At 44.8% G+C, this 21,168-nt stretch overlaps 1 protein-coding gene across 6 annotated transcripts in view; it reads right to left on the reverse strand.

The window, feature by feature from the left end:
• The window catches only part of PDE8B (phosphodiesterase 8B), a 286,162-nt gene that overhangs the window by 81,268 nt on the left and 183,726 nt on the right, over positions 1-21,168 (reverse strand). For all 6 annotated transcript variants that reach the window (XM_061158125.1, XM_061158124.1, XM_061158123.1 and 3 more), the window contains exons 3-6: positions 12,132-12,322; positions 8,355-8,414; positions 5,822-5,879; positions 1,232-1,320 (exon numbers count right to left, since the gene is read on the reverse strand). In XM_061158125.1, the coding sequence (XP_061014108.1) occupies positions 1,232-1,320; positions 5,822-5,879; positions 8,355-8,414; positions 12,132-12,322 (398 nt within the window). The remainder of the gene's footprint in view (positions 1-1,231; positions 1,321-5,821; positions 5,880-8,354; positions 8,415-12,131; positions 12,323-21,168) is intronic.

Raw genomic sequence — 21,168 nt, forward strand, 5'->3', positions numbered from 1 at the left:
AGCTAATAAATATATGGATACAAAGAAACCAAGGGATTCATCTTCCTTACCAAAGAACTCCCACTGGTTTGAGATTCTCAATTGTTTAAGACTGCAAAAGGGACTGTTTACCCCCACACTTTACTTCTTAGAGCTCTCTAGCCACCGAACAGTTGACTTCCCTGACCAGAGTGAACCGCAGAAGAGCCTGTCTCTGTGGGTTCATGCCCATCCATTTTTCTTTCGAGGGACAGAGGATGGCCCAGAAAAGTTAAGTTTAGAAAGGGTTTTGTTCCCTTTGAAAGCAAATTCAGTAATCAAGGTAAGAAACAGAAGCATTTCAAAGAGAGGCTGTCTTATTTATTTTTCACTGAGTCTGAAAGCCCGGCAGGCTACAGTCCATGTGGTTGCACAGAGTTAGACATGACTGAAGCAACGCAGCACGCACGCACACCTTGAAAGCCAGGTGACCCTCAGTGGGCTGCAGAGAGAAGCCTGGGCCCTTCTGGCATCCTCAGCCCCTTGAGACTGGCCTCTGAGGGGCTGCAAGCTGCCAACAGTCTCCTTTCCCCTGCTCTCTCTGCTCATAGGGACAGGTTGAAGAAATCAGGGTCCTGAGAGTGTGCCAGAGCAGAGCCTGAGCAAAACCAGGCATGGGCTAGAACTCGGCTGTTTCAAGAAGCCCCAGAAGCAGAGCATCCTACCACGCAGACACCGAGAGAATCCATTTATCTCAGAAGTGAGCACCACAGAGCAGCTTAGAGCACCAGGCAGAGACTTCAAAACGTTCTTGAAGAAACCTCATGCATACCGAGGCCACAAGCAGGTCTCAGGAAACTGCTATCACAAATAGGTCGCAGTTACCGTAGTTAGCATAATAAATATACCTCTGGGTCTGCCCCTATCTATACCAATCCAAGTAGGAATTTATAAATGTTGCGAGTACTAAGTGCTAATCCTCAAAGGCTATTCTTAATCTCCATATGATTTTACAGAAGTTAAACAGTACTTTTCCTAGGGTATAATTTTTAAACTACAGTAAATAGTGGAAAATACTGTCAAAAGAAGAAATGCTTCCAATTTATTTCATTATGCCAAAGGGCTCCCAGTTTAGATTCTCTCTTTTAGCAGCTACCATCACTTGTTCAATAGCTTCAGAATCTCTGGGGTTCTGCTGTGACCCTCAGCCTGAGGATATACAAGCTTGGCTACTGAACGGTTAACCTCATGTTCATTCTATTTTGCTACATACCTTAATTTGAACTGTGAGCGAACTTCCCCATGTTCTATTTGAATCAGTTCATTGTAGCAAGCGATTATGCTGCTGTTCTCCATAAATCTCTGGGGGGGGGGGAAGCAAAGATAATACATAAGACGCATACAATTACTTCTTAAACAGTTAAAAAAGGCTTGTGTCTCCAACCTCAGGTAACTTTGTTATATAAGACAACTAGTAAGGAAGAAGAGATGAAATAAAACAGCTGTCAGATGTTTGAAATGCCTGTTTAAATGTACACGAAAGAAAGCAGATAATATTGTACAGTTAACTACACCAAAGATGGGGAGAAGTTCATTATGAACATTCACAGGAAAATAAACACACACGAGTTAGAACACCTCCCCAGCCTTGCTGATTACTGAAGCATCTGGGCTGCTGCTGCCCTAAGGAAGGTCTTCTGAAACCTGAGCCTGGATGCCTTCACTCTGTGTACACTGAGTGATGTCTGCTGGAGGGAAGAGGTGGTCTTTGCTGCTTTCCTCATTTGAGGGCCTCACACTCCTCCCTCCCCCGTGTCTGCCTCTTTCATACGCGCGCGTGCACACACACACACACACTTCCACATACATAGTGTGGATGGCACCTCCCTGGGGAACACCGGCGAAGCCCCCCGACTCTCCCTGTGCCTCTGGTCCCGCTGTCCCAGGAAGAAGCTGGGAAAGGCTAAGAACAGAAGGGGAACCATGAAGACACATGGAGGGGAAATACTTTCTACTTGCAAAGCAAAGTCAAACATGGTGAAGTTTTGGTTGAGCTTCTGGGCAACTGGATATTACTTGTCAGTCTGTATCTGAGCTCTGAGCAGAGTCAGATGATGCTTCATAAAGCACAAAAAATGATCATAATAAAATAAGTTCTTGAAAAGGATAAGATAAACAGATACATTTCTTTTTGAAAACATTAATTTTAAAGTGTGTAAAATGTAGAAAAATATAAAGAAAAATCTCTAAATCACTGATAGTGCCATAAGGCTAGAGATATCATTAATTTTGATTTATTTACCTTAGACTTTTATTATATCTCTGTGTATGTGGATATATTTTATACATATATGCTTATACATATAAAATATAAAATGATGTTATATTTTCAATTTCATAGCCGAGTAGTAATTTTTTATGATTCTTATTTTCCTTTAGGTCTCCTAAGAACTTTCAGTGTGGTAAAGATCAGCCTTCCGGTAGGTGACAGTTTCTAAACACTGGAGTGCTTTGTCTGCATGTAACTGACACTCAGTGAGTATTTCATAGACTGAAGGCAGTAGGAAAATCTTTTGGGAATTTTAAGACTATAGTTAATGCAAAGATCTGAAATAAACTGAGTGAACCAAGAACAGTGGTCCTCAAACTTCAACACACTAAGAATAACGTGGATGTTTGGTTAAAATACAGATTCCTGGACCCTGCTTCCAGAAATGTAGGCATGTGTCTTTAGCACAGTATTTCTCCACACACTCAGGTGTGATGCTGCCAACATGCAGTGTACGTTCTCAGGACAGGAGCAGGAGAAGCAGAGTCTTCACTGATTTTTCACACTTACTTGACCGCAGCAGCCTCCTGTCATGGACAGCTCGTAAGAGCTTTGGACCACTAGCATTCCTTGAAACAGTTTGGGAAATATGACTTTGGTGGACCAGGCGTGGAGTTGGCAGTTAAACACCATAGATTTGCATCTTGACTTGTTTTGAGCATGAGCTCTGCAAGCTAGTCATTTTGAGTCTGTTTCCTCTTCTACAAAAATAGAGAAAATACCAAACCTCTCATCTGTAGATGAGGATCAAGTCAATCACCTGGAATGGAGTCTGACAAAAAATAAGTCTTCGTTCCCCACGTCTCCCTCCATAAGACACCTCTGCAGGGAGGAACTGTCTGATCACTGTATCCTTGACACGCGGAGCACACTGCCTCTCAGGGCCCAGGCTCCCTGAACACCTACTGAATGAACTAGTTATGATGTACCTTGTAATGATTCTACTTGGAATGATGTCATGTAAACATCATTCTAAGTAGAAAAAGTAGTACATGAAGGTTGATACAAAAACCAGCTATAATGGCCCTCTGCTAAGATGCTCTTTCTAGAAGGCTCAGAGTAGAGCAAGCACCATGCAGTCGGCCACTCGCTCACACATAGCTGCACAGGCGTCGAGCAGAGCTGCTGTGGAATATTTGATGGTACGATGTGTTCCTGGATCCCCATTTAAGACCCATCAACTGAAGCACTGGCCAATTATCTAGTAACACAGAGCTGAGTTTCAGCAGATGATTTAATACCAGCAAAATAACTCAGAGGTGGGAAACAACTTCACGGAAGGCAAGGAGAATAGCTGGCATATTTGGAAGGGTGCTTGGGTAGAAAGTTGCCAGAGACAAGATTTTGCCCAAAAAAGGAGACCACGTGGGGAGCAGCCTCAGCCGATTTTGTGCCATAGTAACTCAGGATGGGAAACCTGGCAGGTGTGGTGTGCTCCTCTGGGAAAGAGCCCCAACTACTTGGGGGCACCCTGACCTGGCTGGCAAATGGCCTTGATCAGGCCCAGGACTAAAGAATAGGTGGCCCTTGACGGTTACTGCTTTTCATGCTTTCACAAAGGGCTTCATTCACCTTGGCTGCCTGCAGAAAGTAATGCTGTATCTAGATAGAGAAACAAAACCTTCCAGAGCAGCAGACAGGTTACAAAAAGAATAAAAAGGAGCAATTGTATCATCCCTCCTAAATTTACTCAGCAGCATTTGCACCCAAAGCAGACAGGTGTGTCTCCTAAGCTTTTCTCTGTGTAGACACACAATCTCAGCCATCCAGATAAGATGCACCACTCCAAACACCATCAGTCTCCACACCAGCTGGTTGGAAGCAGGCTCAGTGAACTAAAAGCTGAATTCCAAAAGGACACTCAACAGCACACACGGCAACAGGGGCTCATCGCCACACCCCGTGGGGTGTCGTGCCTTTCCCAACCTGCTCCGGGTAATGGCGAGGACCTCCCTGCTCATATTCTGAGAGGCCCTGCCTCAGACGTGAAGGACAGGGATGGGCTGGGGTGCAGAGGTGGTCCACATTCCACAGCAGATTTATGAACACGAGTCACTTCTCAGAAAATGAGTAAGTAAAGACGTTCCCACAGCAAGACTTCTCAGACGACTTTCCTTGTGCAACTCTCCATTCTGAAGCTCAGAAGCACCGTCTCACTAAGATGGGGCAGCACACAAGAAGAGCATCCAGAAGCGAGTGCCAGCCTTTGAGGATGTGACGACGGACAGGAGGCAGGTGTCAGGGGTGAGTGACGGGGCTGAGCAGAACCGATCGATCCTGTCGCGCGCGAATCTCGGCACTTCCTTCGATGTTTTAATAGCACTGTTACTTCCCCACAGAAGCACACTGAAGCCCAAAAGAATGGCATCCCAAGGGCAATTTCTGCTTCTCTGGGATTGACAACGAAGAATTTTTTGAACCTAGGAGAGGTTTTTTTGAACCTAGAGAGCGAAATACCCATTGCTTAAAGCACCCAAAGGAATTCTCATAATTCACAAGGCTCTGGTGGTCTCCTGTTTTTGAAGGAAAAGGATGCATCACACCATCTGTCTGAGATTCAGGTTACCCTGATCATGGGACACCGAGACACCAGGTAAACGTAGTTATCTAGTTTGGTGGTAAGTCTCCTTAATCAGTCTTAATCTTCTAGTCGAGCATCAGTGTTATTCATGTAGTTGTCACAGAATTTTTCTTCGCTGTTGTTTTTGGTTTAAAGCAGCAGCTCACAAGCAGCCTAAGTCAGCTGTGGATCTCTACTCTATTTTTTCCAGAGGCTAATCTTTTATTTTTTAATAGAAGAAATAGATGCTTGTTATTAAAAAAAATCAAGTTGTGTATAAAGTGAGGTCCTCCACAATTTCTCTGTAAGGATTTGTAATACCTTAATCTTCTGAAATATATTCCCTTTAAGCAGCCATATTCTGATGCTCTTTCTCCACCCTTTTCTACTCTCTGAAACTGACCCCATCACGTGGCCTTCCATCTGCATGCACATGGCCTCACCTCCAAGCAAACCTTCAGACTGCCCCTATCCTGAGCTACTGGTAAGCCTCTAGAGCTTGTTAAGTTTCCTTGAGTAAGCAGTCTTCACCTTCAAATTGAATATCAGGGTTAGTCACAGAGCCATCACTCAGAATTCTTCTTTGCTGACGTGTATGGTTTCAACGAGGAGTTCCCTGGGTGCTGTTGGAATCAGGGGCCTGTGTCCGGGGTGTAAGCTCTGGCTGGGCCCTGATCGCCGTGGAGCGCGGTGTACCGATCTAGGGGACTACCGATAATCACATACACACATGCTAACTGGTTTAAGTGGGATTGCTTTGGGACTACAGAATTCTGACCTGATATAGTAAGACAGATTTTTAGCTATTACATATCCATTGCTAAGATAAATGAAGTTATGAGAGAAAAAGGGAAAGAGCCTGGCCAGCAGATGCTTGTCACCCACCACAAGAACAGCCTTCCCTCCTAGTCCTGGGGCTGAAAGTCTGTGCCAAGAGGCACGGCTGCATCTGTGCCAGTTCGTCCTTTACGTACCCTGTTGAAGCCTGCGTGCAGAAGGGGGAGGACAGAGGCCTCTTCATAGTTGCCAGATCTGCAACAGAGCAGAAAATGCAGTCACTCAACAGATGCAACCAGGGTTCCTCACACTGAGGTGCTGAGAGAGCGAGGAAGAAGCAGGGAGCTGGCTCCAAGAGCGGCTTCCTGGCCAGCACACGCCTGCAGCGGGCACCTGTCTTGCAGGAAGCCAGACTCCCACGTCTGCCTTTGGATGCAAAAAGAGCAGAGACAGAAGTGGGAACTCCAGCAGCGGGGGTGAGAACTGCAGCGCAGGCGCACAGGACATGCGCCCTCAGAGCCGGAGCAAATGCACAGGAGCAGCGCATCAAGGGACAAGGTATGTGCGACGCTCGCCCCGCAGACCACTGTGCCCTTTGACACCCCCGAAGATTCTGGAAGCACGACTCCCACCCCTAGACCGAGCTGGGTCCAACTCTCAGGAGGACAACTGGTGTTAGAGGCTGCAGCACCCCAGGGCCAACAGGAGGGGAGAGTCATCAGGCGAGCCAAGAGGGAAGAAGATGAAAACCGCTGGCTGGCTCTCATTTCATGGGACGGCTTCCTCCACTGAGCCTGCCTCCAGGTCTCAGAGCTGCAGTGTGAGGACAAGGTGGGGACGGGGCCAGCGGATCGGGGAGTCATGCTGAAGCTCTGCTGCCAGCTTTATAAGACACGGTGTCCCCAAGACAGCCCGCAAGTAACATGGAGCACACGCCGTAGAAATGGGGAAGAAAAATGGGACACTAGGGATTGGCTGGAGAAGCAGACACCTCTGTCTGCCCAGAAATTCCAGGGCATATCTGCCTCGTCACCTATGGCTGAATCCCACCTAGGGAAAAGCTCTTCTCCCTCCCTCTTCAGGAACTCAAGGTTCTACCCTCTCTGGTCAATAAATAAGTAGGGGCACAAAAGGGGCTCCAAAGGTATGAATAATGCCCTACTTCATAAGCTGGGTGGCACAAGCGGCATTAATTTTATTACTGTGTGTGCCAAGTCACTTCAGTCATGTACGACTCTTTGTGACCCCATGGACTGTAGCCCACCAGGCTCCTCTGTCCATGGGATTTCCCAGCCAAGAATACTGTAGTGGGCTGCCATTTCCTCCTCCAGGGGAATCTTCCTGATCCAGGGATTGAACCTGCATTTCTTATGTCTCCTGCATTGGCAGGTGGGTTCTTTACCACTACCCGCCACCTGGGAAGCATTATTAACGTCCTCCATAAATGAAAAATTTAAAAGATAGGGTAAAAAGTGAAAAATCATAATGAGACACAACAAACCACTAAGTACACATTTTTGCTCTATGAGTAGGAAAAAAATGAACGTTTTTGTTTTGGGACCCATGGAATCAGCCAGGCTTGGGAAACGCTATGTGGTCTGGTACCCATGTCAAGGCTCTAAGACCCTGTTCACAGGCCCCAGAAGATAAAATATAAGCAAGGAGGCTGAAGAAGGCTAGTCCCCTCACTCTTTCCCTTGAGATCCTGTCACCACTAACATGGCAAGGTGCTGAGGGCGGTGGGACAGTTTCTTTACGTTCCTTGGCTCAGACCCTGTGCTAGGTGTCAGAGTGAAGAGACACAGCTCCTAACAAGACGCTCAAGGAGTCGCAGGTCGGGAGAAGTCTTTGGTTAGGGCAAGGCTTGGCAGCCAGGATTTCTTACTGTCCCAATCCGGCCCTGGAATGGATATTTTAAATCTCCCCTTGGGTGGGGCCTGTCTGAGGGAGACTGACACTGTGAGCTGCTGGCCTGCTAGCTTCTCCAGGGCAGAATCTGTGCCAACTATCAGAATGGGGCCAAGTCCAGTCAGTCCTGGGCTCAAATTAAGGTCTTCTTATGCTCTCCAAAGCTAGTGATGGCCATTAAGTGACTACGACACATTTTGATCCTGGCAAAGGGTCTCATCACGTAGGCTGTACACGCAGCTTTTCTCCTTCCCGGTCTCTCATTCTAAGTGCGGGCCACGTCCTACGCGCATCACAGGGGTTTCTCCTTCCACAATCTCCTACCTGCAGCTCAAGCCCTCTTTTTCCCTTCTAGCACTGGCATTCATCCTTTTGTCCTGCTTCTAGCCATATAACGGTCCTAGCAGAGGCTGCACACTCCTTTTCGGGCAGTGGCTTGAGTGCCAGTTCTCATGGTATAATTCAGTTTTTCTTAAGTGAAAAAACAAGCATTTCCCTATCTCTCTTCTTCAAAGAAAAAAGGTAAGCTGGAACAACATTCTCTTCAGACCTCCTCCTCCCGAGATTTTCTACTCATTTCTAGCATACAGTGAGTAACCATTCTTTTCCTGAGGTGGTAATAGAAATTAGAGAGGATAAAGAGAAAGGCCTACATATTTCCAGAAACTTGCAAAACAAGGAGAATCCCAAGTAAGATCGAAGACTGCTGGTGTGAGGCCAAAGACCTCCCCCTGGCTCTGCTAGCTCCGAGAACGAGTTACGTCAGAGAAGGTTTCAGGAGGAGCAGCAGTGCTCCCAGCGGGGGGCTGGGGGTGAGCTTACGCTTGTGAGACCACAGCGAGGATCACCGCATGCTCCGAGGGGTTCGTGGCCCGGATTGACCTGAAACGAGAAAGCTCCACGTCAGACCAGGTGATGTGGCCTTGCTCTGCTGACTGACTGACTGCGGGACTTCATAGGGAAAATGGAAGAAAATCAAACATCCCTCTAAAGAAGGAGTCTGAAAACACATGGAAGGCAACAAAGGAAGATGCTCTTATGGATTAGGACAATCTTTGTTTTACTAAAAAAAAAAAAAAAAAAAAAAAAAAAAACCACCCCCCCCACCCCCACCACCACATCTAAAAAGAAATTCCTGGGCAATTCTCCAGTAGGTCAGATCTGCCAATGTTCCACTTCAAAAACTGGCAAATTCCACTTAAATTCCATGTTTTCTGATTGAAATTCCACTCTGCAAGGAAACTGGCAGTCCGACAATTCTCTAGTTATCAGTTTGTACTCGGGGAGCTAATTAACTTGGACCTGTTTTTCTTTTAAAATAATAGAATGTTCAGAAAGTTGATCTTAAAAGAAGGATTGCCGGCAGCTGGACACACAGGTGCAGGTGAAGGTCTTTTAAAAATTGTACAAAGAACCACTCCAATTTTTTGGTTGTACTGTTATTTTTGTTCAAATACTTTAAACAGCTGAGTCATCAACTAGGGCTAAGAAACGATCAATGCAGTAACTGTCACTATAATGATGTCTGTCGTACCATGACCACCTGTCTATCATTTGTTTATTCCCTAGGAATTTAACAGGGTTAAAATACAGAAGAATTTTGACGTCCAAGGATCTCCCTGGAACTGTGCTATGCTACAGTTTAGATTCTGGTTTATTCTGGTCAGGAGTCATGAGTCTGATGAATTCTTAATAAAGGGCCACATACTGGAACCTTCATACAAATAAGCATGTTTGTTTCGATCCATCTCCATGGTCTGGCCTCTCCTTATTTCAAGATCCTTCACAAGGGAACCGTCCGCCTTGAGAAGTGAAGGCTCAAGGCTGCTCCTGAGGAATCTGTGAAGCAGTTTATATTTTTTTCTTTGTAGCTCCTGGCATTTCTGCTCTTCATTTTAATGTGTTTGCACCAGTGCTCCCCTAGGAACAGCCAGTTCATACTGCATCACCCTTGTGACTAAATGTCCTCACCTTCCTCTAAAAATGTACCTTCCCATGGTCTGTTCCTTGAGACCTCACTCCATGTGAGGAGAAGGCTCAAGACTGACTAGCTGCTGTCTTTGGGGAAGTAAAGGTCCCCTTGCGGATAAATGGTATTTGAATGGACTCCTTTGAAGAGAGGCCTGAACTCACTGTGGACAGCAGATTACATCCTGTGCGTGCGTGCTATGCTGCTTCAGCCGTGTCCGACTTTGCGACCACATGGACTGTAGCCTGCCAGGCTCCTTTGTCCATGGAATTTTCCTGGCAAGAATACTGGAGTGGGTTGCCCTGCCCTCCTCCAGGGGATCTTCCCGACCCAGAGATCAAAACCACATCTCTTCCGTCTCCTGCATTGGCAGGCAGGTTCTTTACCACTAGCGCCACCTGGGAAGCCCCTATCCCCACCATGGACTGGTCACATGAAACTACACTTATCCCCTACATAGGAGCCGTCTACTGAATTCTCAGAAGAAATACCAGGAGCAGCTAATGAAAAAAATGGACAGCGTCTCAGAGGTGTGCTCTCGTCTCCAAGGAACTGCTGCGCACTCCTCACTTTCCTTCAGCCTCTTCCACCCCCTCAAGGTGTCCGGGGACACTGCTGGGCTGCATTCTAAGGGGTGGGCTTAGGCAAGAGGAAACAATTTATGAACGTAACTGGGATGGAGCTCACGCTCACTCAGCTTCTTTTGAGACTGGCTTCTGTGTTTTGGGTCCCTTCCTGCCACTGATCTCTTCTCTCTCATTCCCCCAAAGAAGGAACAGGTGTGGCCAAAGGGACCTGGACCTCTTTCTGCTCGAGAGGACTAAGGGGGATCCGGGGACCGGTGAAGCCGAGGTCCAAAGAAGCATGCTAAAGTCCAGTCCAGCTCAAACGCCAGGGGCCCTGGACTGCTGCCGACAACAAATAATGCACATCTGCTGGGAATGCATCTCCTCTCATTTTAGGTAGGATGTGCTCACAATCCAGCGTTCAGGAATCTCTCCATCAACTTGAGCAGTAACTGGAAACGCACCAACAGAGACGTAACCTGGCTTTCAAACTGCACAGATGCTTCAATGTTTTTCTGTGCAGCTAAGACAAAAAGTTCACTCAACAGGAAACAAAACCACCTTCCTGTATATCCAAGGAAGATTATAAAGTTTATCTACTAAATTTGGCCTTTGTCTGAATTAAAAGAATTCTTCCTATCCATTTCTTCTTTTTATAGCTGAAGCCAGTCTTACATCATTCTATATATGTACAAAGGATTGTGCTATTTCACTACAAAATCATGTAACTGTAAGTGGAAATGAGGGAAATGCAGATATATTTAGTTATAAGAGACTCAATTCTAGCCTGACAATCATTTTACACACACACACACATACAACATACCTATATATCCACACATGTACATATCTATTTCTTAATTCTTCCCTGGTGGCTTCCCTGGTAACTCAACAGTAGAGAATCTGCCTGCAATGCAGGAAACCCGAGTTTGATCCCTGAATCAGGAAGATTCTCTGCAGAAGAGAATGGCAACCCACTCCAGTATTCTTGCCTGGAGGATTCCATGCACTGAGGAGCCTGGCAAGCTAAAGTCCATGGGGTCACAAAGAGTTGGACATGGCTGAATGACTTTCTTCCCTTAATACTAAAATACCCAAATATTTTGTGGTATACTTTATTATATAGTTAAACAGGCAAATGTTTCTATGCAGGAAAATAGGATTATTTTAGACCTGTAAAACATTTTAAGACAGGTTCCTTAAGAAAGTTTCTTCTTTGGGAAACTGAAAATGGTCAAAGAATACCAAGGTGATGCCTATGAGTAGAAACTTTTCTTAAATGCACTCATTTCTTGTCAGGGTACCAACAGGTCTAAGAAGCCATTTTCCCTGCCTTTCATTTCACTTGCTAATATTCAAGACAATTCCCATTCTGTTTGTAACTGGAGTCTGTCCTGGTCCAGCCTTTAATTAGTGACCTCTTGCCATTGAGCTTCAAAGCATTCCATTTGTGCCAAATGGACGGGTTCATCCAGAGCTAACTCTGATGACTGCATTTATTTATGAACAGACAAGCATTTCCTCCCCAGAGTGCAAGCATTTCTGTAAACAAGCAGGGGCTTTGGATCCTTGGGAGATTCTTCTGCTGCTGAAAAGTGGCTGCCTGTCCTCCCCGACTGCTGCAAAATCCACCCATCTGTTGTCAGGCAGGCAGAAATGGTCTATTTCACACATTTCTGATGTTCATTTTGGGACAGAATAATTAGGATTAAAATATCTGGTTTAAATCCAAACCATATCTGTGTAATAAGAACTGTGTGAATCTCATTTTTTTTTTTTTTTTTTTTTTAGTGCAACATGAACAATACTCAAAGGGAAAAAAATGCCCTAAAGTTTTCAGAGGAGCCCAGCTCATACCTCTAAATTCTTCAGAACGCAAATGTGGAAAAATAGAAAAGGCCATAGGAGGAGCTAGAGCTTTCATTGTAGAAATCTATATATACTGCTTAGAAACATCAACACATATTTTAGAGACATTTGGGCTGGAACTAAAGACATGTATGTGTGAATTTCATTTTAAGCTGTTAGGAGGACATTTGCTAATATATTAAATAACTACAGTACCTGCACACTGCTTCTGCATCGAAGTTTCGAGTCTGTCTGTGATCGATTACAATAATCTCATGATGTTTATCTAGAAAGCATTCCAGGGCTGACTCTGGTGTCCGAGCAATATTGCAGCTGTAACCGGCTCTGTCACAGGCCCACCAGAATCCATCACTCTGACTATCTTCCTTTGCAAAGATGAGCAAAACCTGAAACACACAGAAAAGAGGATCGTGACAGAAGTCATCATCCTTAGAGATGATTGAAAGCAGACCTACATGATACTAGTTGAGGATACAGCCTCTGGAGAGAAGCTACCTGGGTTCAAATCCCAGCTGGTCCCCCAATTCCTGGGTGTCTCTGAACAAGGCAGAGCATCTCTAGCCTACAGCTTCTCCAATATCAGATGTGCTAAAAACAGTGCCATGTAGGCTAGCTGGGAGGCCTGAGTGAGCACAGAAGACAAGCTCCATCACTGTTGGTGGTTGCCACCCATTTACAATTTCCTAAGTGTCTCTGTCTTCAAGTAGACTGACCAGTAAAATGGTAACAGGCTCATCAGCACAGGTTAGCCTGTGGTTCACACGGACATGTATTTGCGGTCAGGGCAGTTGGGGTTTGCCTGAGGTACCTAGAGGCCACCTCTCCGAACTGGGCACTTAAATCTTTATCCAGACGCAAAAAGAATGGGAACTCAAAACATTCTCAAAAACTAATTGCAACACCCAGCGCTTGCTGAATCTGGAAAGAACCACCATGAAATGTGAAGCTACTGGAGCTAAGATGAGGAAGCAGGCCTCTTTTTTCTTCACGGGAAAGTGCAGCCCCACTCCCTGGAAAGAACAGTAGTGCTCACCACCACCCACGCGCCCTCATCATTCCCTGGGCTCTGGAACCCAGATCCCCTGGGGGCCACAATGCCAGAGAGGGCCACACCGGCACCTGAGCTTGTTTATTTGCTTGTGAATGGTCTCTCTTCCCCACTAGAACTGAGTTCAGGGCAGGGAAGACCTGCCTGTTTTCTTCCTGCTGTGACCCTCTGCTGGGTAGCACCTGAGTGACAGGATAACTATGCACAGGGTTTCTGCAAAATGCCAGAGGGTTTTTACCATCAACTAGAGTAAGGCTATGTCAAGGCAATAGACTGAATAAGAAGCACATATATTAATAATCTCAAGATATTGATAAGCATTTAACATTCTTCACCATTCAGTTCTCATTTAAACAATTAGGAGCAGAAGGGAAGTTTCTGGTCCTTTAAGCCCATAGTCAATACCAATCTTCATGATGAAAGGGTGAATGTGTTTCACTTAAAATCAGAAAGAAGACAAATCAGTCAATAATTACCACTACATTTTAAAAAATGCTTCACTAACTGAAAACTGACAATATACAGAATAACGAAAACAATAGTATAATGACTCTCATGGACCCATCACCCAGCTTCAGCAACAAGCAACTCCTGGCCAATGTGACCTCAATGCTATCCCTACCCACTTTCCAACTCTTGTATTAGTTTGCAGCAAATCCCACATATTTCATCCATATGCATCTATTAAAGAAAAAAAACTCTTTTCTAAAAAAAGAAAACCACAATACCATTTTATACCTAAGCTCTCCAATAATCCTTTATCATTAAACATCTGAATGCGTCATAAATGTCAGTTGTTCTACACCGTTTGAATCATTTCCTGTTTTCTCAAATGCCATGTTTCCAGAAGAGAAATCATATTTTTAAGCATGATTTTGACATTTTCTTTTAGCACATGGCTTGAAATCACATGCCAGTAAAACATGAGGCAGCTACCCTTCTTCATGGCTCACTGTGGGCAAGGATCTTTCAGCCCTCAGGCCAGGCTATCCCCCAGAACCTTTGCTACAGACCTACTCCTGGAAAGAAGCGGGAGGCAGCTCTTCCAAGAGAAGTGAGGGACTCAGCCTTCCGGATCTTGATAGTGAAAAGAAAGCCTTCAAGTGGAACTGTTAACAATGGAGCTACAGTGAAAAAAATCAGGTGGAATAAATTGGTTTGTACAAAAAGCCACCGGCCTTTAACTTGATGTAGCTGTACTAGTAGCATGAGAAACTCAAGATGCAAAGGCTAAACGTCAGAGAAGGTGGCAGAACCTCTTGTCCCATCTGTCTGGCTGAAGAATGATTGCTAAGCAAGAATCTCAACACTTTATATTTCCTTTATACATTTATGCCTCAATATTTGACTAATGCTTCCCTGGTGGCTCAGCGGTAAAGAATCCACCTGCAATGCAGGAGACATGAGTTTGACCCCTGGGTCAGGAAGATCCCCCTGAGAAGGAAATCGCTACCCACTCCAATATTCTTGCCTGGGAAATCTCATGGACAGAGGAGACTGATGATCTACAGTCTACGGGGTCGCAAGAGAGTCAAACATGACTTAGTGACTAAACAACAACATTTGACGAATGCAATAAGACCCTAACTGTATTTCCACGTTGGCCATTGACACAGGTATTAATCTCCGATGTCTTATGTGTCCTTAAAAGACTGGAGTGCTCCACTTTTGGAAAAATAATGTCATTATTCAAATATTCTTGAGCACCTACTATGTGTAGGCATGATTTTTTATTGCTTAGAGTATGCTAACAAAATAAAGATGACCTCTTGATCTCAAATAACAGGTATAATAAACAAATGATATGGAATGCTGAAAGTGGTAAGTGCTAGGTGAGACTGTAGAGGCTGCTGGGAGCAGTATTAAGTAGGGCGCTTAGGGTAAGCCTCACCAAGGAAGTGACATACGAGCAGATGCCCAAAGAAAATGGAAAAGTCAAATTGATCACTAAAGATAAATCCTCCCACAAAGAGGGAACAGATCCACAGGTCCCTTCAGTGGGATGCATGGCTGATGCATTCAAGGAACTGCAAGGAAGCCAGTGTGACCGAGGGGAGGGCAAGAGAGAGGGACAGGAAGTGGAGGTCACAGCAGAGGGCTCTGTTGTGTAATGCCTTGTAGCCACTTTGGGAAGCTATGCTGGATTTCACATGGAAACTTACAAACCAACTGAACATGTAGGGACTTGTATTAACCACGCCTTAAAAAATTTTTTTTTATTTATTTGGCTGTGTGGGGTCTTATTTGCAGCACTCAGGATCTTTAGTGGCCGCATGTGACCTCTTTAGTAGTGGCATGTGGGATCTAGTTCCCTGACCAGGGATCAAACCTGAGCCCCCTGCATTGGAAGTGTATAGTCTTAGCCATGTTAACTTCTGCATTTCTAATGTTTTGATGTCTGGAGCCTTGCTGACTCTGGAGATACCCCTGAAGGCTAGCGCACTCTCTGATGCCTAGAGAAAGCCAAGGACTTGCCTAGGAAGACATTTTCCATATGCAAACCAATCCAGAGTGCTCCTACCACCTCTACCACTCGCTAACCCTCTGGACCACTATCCACCTGTCCTAAATCACTCCAGGGCCAGGTACCAGACAACTAGGGACAGTCCTTTTGCCCAACACATCTCATGAGTGATTCAACCAGTCAAACCTGTCTACCCTGCCATCTCTGCCTCACCGCTTCACACAGAGAGCATAATCTCAGCTCCTGCCTACACTTGGCCACTCACACTCCCTGCCTCCAACGACCTCAGTGCTTCCCTCTGGGGTCCTGCACGGCCTACCCCCTCCTCTCAGGAACTGTGAGGAATAAACTATTTTTCAATGACAGTTGCACCTACTGTGTTGGCTTCACCCTACTCGATTAAAAATTAAAGTCTACATACTAAAACAAGAATATTTATAAAAGTACTCACTAGGAAAATCTCTCTAGGTACTATTCAAAATTCTTTCCATTTATAAAAGATTAATTCAGAAAGACTACTTTTCAATGATTCAACTCCTAAGCAAAGTGAAAATCTATGGCAATTAAAATATACATATATATGTTAAAGTACTATAGCCATGACATTTTTGTTAAGGTCTGCCTATCTGGAAAATTCTATTTTCTCTAGGAAGACAGCATACCCAAGTAACCAAAGTTGTGCTCTCTGCCCCTAACTCCTAGGCCACAGCTGGGCTAGTTCTGTTGTTTTCAGGAATTTGAAATTTGAACAGAGAGACACAGAGGCTGAGAATTAGGACCCATGAGCCATTAACATAGAGAGAGTGAAGGAAGAACCTCAAATTCCTTCTGTCAAAATACTCAGAAATGGCTCACTGCCACCCTTTCTAAACCACGGCTTTCAACTATTCCTTGGATTCTGGGGGAAAAAAAATACACTAATACATTTCTTCTTCATTTACTATTTTGTGAAAGGCAACTGTTACTCCAAACCAAAGAATGCAACCCCTAAAAAACCTTATGTGATATAGTCCCTCTTCAAACTTATCATTTTATGTATGAGTATTTAGTTTCTTGTTAAACTTGTCAATGTGTAAATGTTTACTGACCATTCATTGAGGCAAATCCCTTAAAATGATTTTTAAGGAATGATCATTAAATGATTTTTATGATTAAAATGATTTTTAAAAAATAATTAACAAAAGCATATAGCCGAAGTCGGGACTTCCCTGGTGGTCCTCTACCTTCCAATGCAGAGGGTGCAGGTTCAATCCCTGATCAGGGAACTAAGATCCCACATGCCGCACCGTGTGGCCAAAAAATGTAAATAAAAAAAAGCATATTGCTTTTTATTTATAGAGTAAAAGTAAACTCACTCTCACCTGCTCTAAATAGTATGTGGAACATTCCTTTGAAGAATACTTCTGTTGACCTATCACATAAGATATAAGAACTAGGAGTAAGAAGCTGACAGACACACCCAGAGTCCAGCGTCTGCCCCCAGGACCAAGCAGGGGAGACGTTCAGGCAAGCAGATAAGCACGAGGGATGCCCTACTAACCAGTGACCAAAGACAGAGCGTGGGCAGGGCATCCAGGGCAGGAATCCAGGCACAGCAGAATGGGAAAAGGAAGCAGTTTTGTGACACCAACCTCACTGTGCTACTGCAAACACAGCAAGAGAGCAGAAGACTAAAAGCAGGCCTGTGGGGAAGCCTGGGCCTACAGCAGATCTTGGCCAACACGGGTTTTGTCCAGGATCGAAACACATACACAGGCAGCGCCCACTCTGCACAGGAGCGCCAGACCATACGAATGACCATGCGGAGCAAAGTGAATGACGGTCACAGCTACTGTTCTATGGCGTTCAGAAGTCTCATCAAAACATATCAAAACATTATTATTGCTTATAAATGTACAGGGAAATGAAAAATGTAGAATTAACATTCAGTGCACTTTCTTTGAAACGTTAGAAACTGAGACTCAGGTTTCTCAGCTTACTGAGCAGTTTGAACAGTGCTTGCCTCCTTCCAGCTGCATAAAGTGTATGAGCCTCTTCATGCCTGGGTGAATTACAAACTCCCAAGTGTGGATAAACTTCCAACATTTCATCCTCTGTACTTTCAACGTCATGAAATGTCCCCAGAGTTCTTTTAATAATGTGCAGTTTTCTGTTGGCATCACTTCATCTGTGACATTTCATCCTTTTCGTCACAGCCACTTTCTTCACTTAGCTCACTAAACTTGCGTTGAGACTAACCTCCCCTGGATACACCCTGGAATATCTCACTGGCAGCAGTGTCAACCCTGCCAGCCAGCTTTCTCCTCTAACTCCATTTACACTGCCCTTTCACTTCTAGCATTATCACCTCCCATTTCTTTACTACGCTTTCATCTTGGGGGGCTAACTTCCTCTTTCGATCATCAACTTTTGTGTTATGTCACGTAGGTTACCACAGAGAAATAAAGGGGCACATTTAGCTGTCTATGCTTGAACTAACAGAGACAGTGAAACAAGCCTTGAGACTGGCACTCTTCGGGCTGCACATCTGTCTCTGATCATGCTGCACATCTGTAATTTATGTAATGACTTGTGGACTGAAGAACTATCAGCAAAGTTTGTACCAACTTGATGCAATGATCACAGTTCAAACACCAACGTGACTGCAATCTTTGTGACCAGGCATTAGTTAAACCGAGTCTGTGTGTGCTGAAACTGTGCAAAGTGAAGGGCGTGCTGTGTGCTCAGTCGTGTCTGACTCTTTGTGACCCCATGGACTGTAGCCCGCCAGGCTCCTCTGTCTGTGGGGATTCTCCAGGCAAGAACACTGAAGTGGGTTGCCATGCCTTCCTCCAGGGGATCTTCCTGACCCTGGGTTTGAACACACATCTCTTGTGTCTCCTGCATTGCAGGCTGATTTTTTTATCTGCTGTGCCATTGGGGTATGGCTTTTCAAATATAGCAATGAAAACCTCACAATGACAGGCTGGGCCTCCCTCTATTTCTACCTACATCTTTTGGAATTGCAAAGTTTAAATCATCTTTCAACCCAAGCCAGATTGATGAAGTAATGGGTAACCCAGGGCAGGGTCCAGAGAAAAGTGCAGGGGTCTGGTTTAAGAGGTTGCAGAGGGGTAGCAGACTGCAGGTGACCTGGGGGGTGTCCTAGAGGCAATGAGAAGAACAGGGACTATGACTCAGGAGTTTTCAGGGCAGGAAGGGACCATCGCCCATTCAACAGATGAGGGCAGCAGCTTCCCTGAGCAAAGCAGTGGCAGAGCTAGACCCATAATCCCCAGCTCCTCCTTCAGTGATCTTTCTGATGTCCCTGGGCTGTGTTGGAAGTATTATAACCATTCCTTTGACATGTTTTATCAAGAAGGTCTGGAAAACTATCTTTCTGAGGACAACAATAAGCTGTCTTTGACAGTTAAATGAGAATGAAACTATATAATCACGAAAAAGAGGAGAAAAAAAACTCTAACTTTTCCTTAACTTGCAGACAGTGTAGGTGTTCATCATTATTAGTGTTCTTTCTAGAAAGGATATGCCTACATGTCTCCAAATGGCTTGTCAATGTCCACAATTAAACATCTAATTTTCAGAATACTTGGTTCGGCTTTAAGCAAAGGCCAGGGAACAAGGATCTCCTAAGAGTAGACCACATGTATAAGTGGTCACTGAACAACTGGCCAATGTGATCATAGGTGGGGTCCATTCATTTGGAGAAAACAGTTTGGGAGCTTTCCTTAAATGTCCCTAGGAAAGTGATGCTCATATACCTTGTTTAATACATCTTTTTGGTTATCTATTGTTGACTAAACTCTGAAATTTGTGTATACTGGAACTGTGCAAAGTGATGGCTTTTTCAAGTAGCTATAGTTTGATGAGAATTTAAGGGCCAGCCATGATACTGAAAGGACTTTAAATACACTACCTCATTTAGTAATCCTTTCACAAATCTTTCTTTGGAGGTGAGCATCATCCCCACTTACAGATGTGGGGACTGAGGAATGGAAAGGTTAAGAGACACAACCCAGTCAGCAGCTAACAAGATCTGAACCGTGGTTGGCCTGACCCTCAAGCCTGTATAATCGTAAGTAACATGCCCTGTTTTTACCCCTAAAATACTGGACCCTAACAATTAAAATCGCTAACAACTCTGTGGTTTCATGACACTGGCTGGGCAGAGGACACGACTTGGTACCAGCAATCAGGACAGATAGGAGGGAAGACACTGACCACAGGGAGTTATTGAATCTGAACATTTCCATCACTTCATCACTTAATACATGAAGATCAGCTTCCCACACAGCCAAAGGATTGCCAAATAAAGTCTCCAATATATAATGGTTCCAGGGGGAGGGGTGGAAATCCATGTCCATACAATATGGAAGTGTAAGCTTTAAAGGAAACTGATGTCTTGCTGGGAGAACGCTCAGGTCACAGCAGTCAGGATCTGCTTTGAAGGCCAGCTGGAAGGCTCAGTCTGAGCGGTGGGGGCAGCAGCAGTCTAAGCAGAAACAATTCCACACACTGGAAAGTGCATATGCTCCAGGCATTGATGAAGGAAGGGGCTCTTGGTTTCCAGGTGGCATCATGTTGGTAAAAATCTATTGCCTCATAATATTCCCCTACTTTTCTTTTCTGCTAAGACTGGAAAACATGCCCTGCTGTGAGTCACAGGCACTCACCCAGGAGAGCTGTCCTCTACAATTCCGCAAGGCACATCCACCCACTCCACCCCTAACAGTGCTCCACCAGCCCACATCACACTGCCTGGCCACCACACGGGAGCAAATTTCCCCCAGTGACCTCAGAAGCACCCTCCAAAGCAACCACATCCTGGAATATGTTCAAGTAAGTTCCTTCCAAGTCCTGCGGGCTCCGGCTGACACAGTTAACATTTTCAGCAAGCAGTGAAGTTACAGAGCAGATATTTTTTTCCCCAAAAAAATAAAATGTAAAAACTAAGGTTCTAGGCCCTTTCTAAGCTGGTTGCAATGACAGTATCAGAAGCACAAGAATACTTGATTAGATATAACTGCCCTACCAATGAGAATGTAAAAGATGATAAAACCAACCAGCTGGACTCCCTGGGCGGACACGGGTCATCCAGTGGCACCTTCCTCCCAACACCTGCTGTAGAGTCTTGAGCATATGGACTTGAACTGGATGGATCAGTGCCTGAAATTATGCTTGAATGAGACCAGGAGTAGAGGCATCCCTGGTTCTGAGTACCCCCCCCCCCAATTATTTTTATTAGTTGTAGGCTAATTACAATATTGTAGTGGTTTTTGCCATACATTGACATGAATCAGTCATGGATTTACATGTGTTCCCCATCCTGAACCCCCCTCCCTCCTCCTCCCCGTCCCATCCCTCTGGGTCATCCCAGTGCACCAGCCCCGAGCACTTGTCTCATGCATCCAACCTGGGCTGGTGATCTGTTTCACAATTGATAATATATATGTTTCAATGCCGTTCTCTCAGATTGTCCCACCCTTGCCTTCTCCCATAGAGTCCAAAAGTCTGTTCTATACAACTGTGTCTCTTTTTCTGTCTTGCATATAGGGTTATCATTATCATCTTTCTAAATTCCATATATATGTGTTAGTATGCTGTATTGGTGTTTTTCTTTCTGGCTTACTTCACTCTGTATAATGGGCTCCAGTTTCATCCATCTCATTAGAACTGATTCAAATGAACTCTTTTTAATGGCTGAGTAATATTCCATGGTG

This window comes from Dama dama, chromosome 12 (genome assembly GCF_033118175.1).
Source record: "Dama dama isolate Ldn47 chromosome 12, ASM3311817v1, whole genome shotgun sequence".
Lineage (NCBI taxonomy): Eukaryota > Metazoa > Chordata > Mammalia > Artiodactyla > Cervidae > Dama > Dama dama.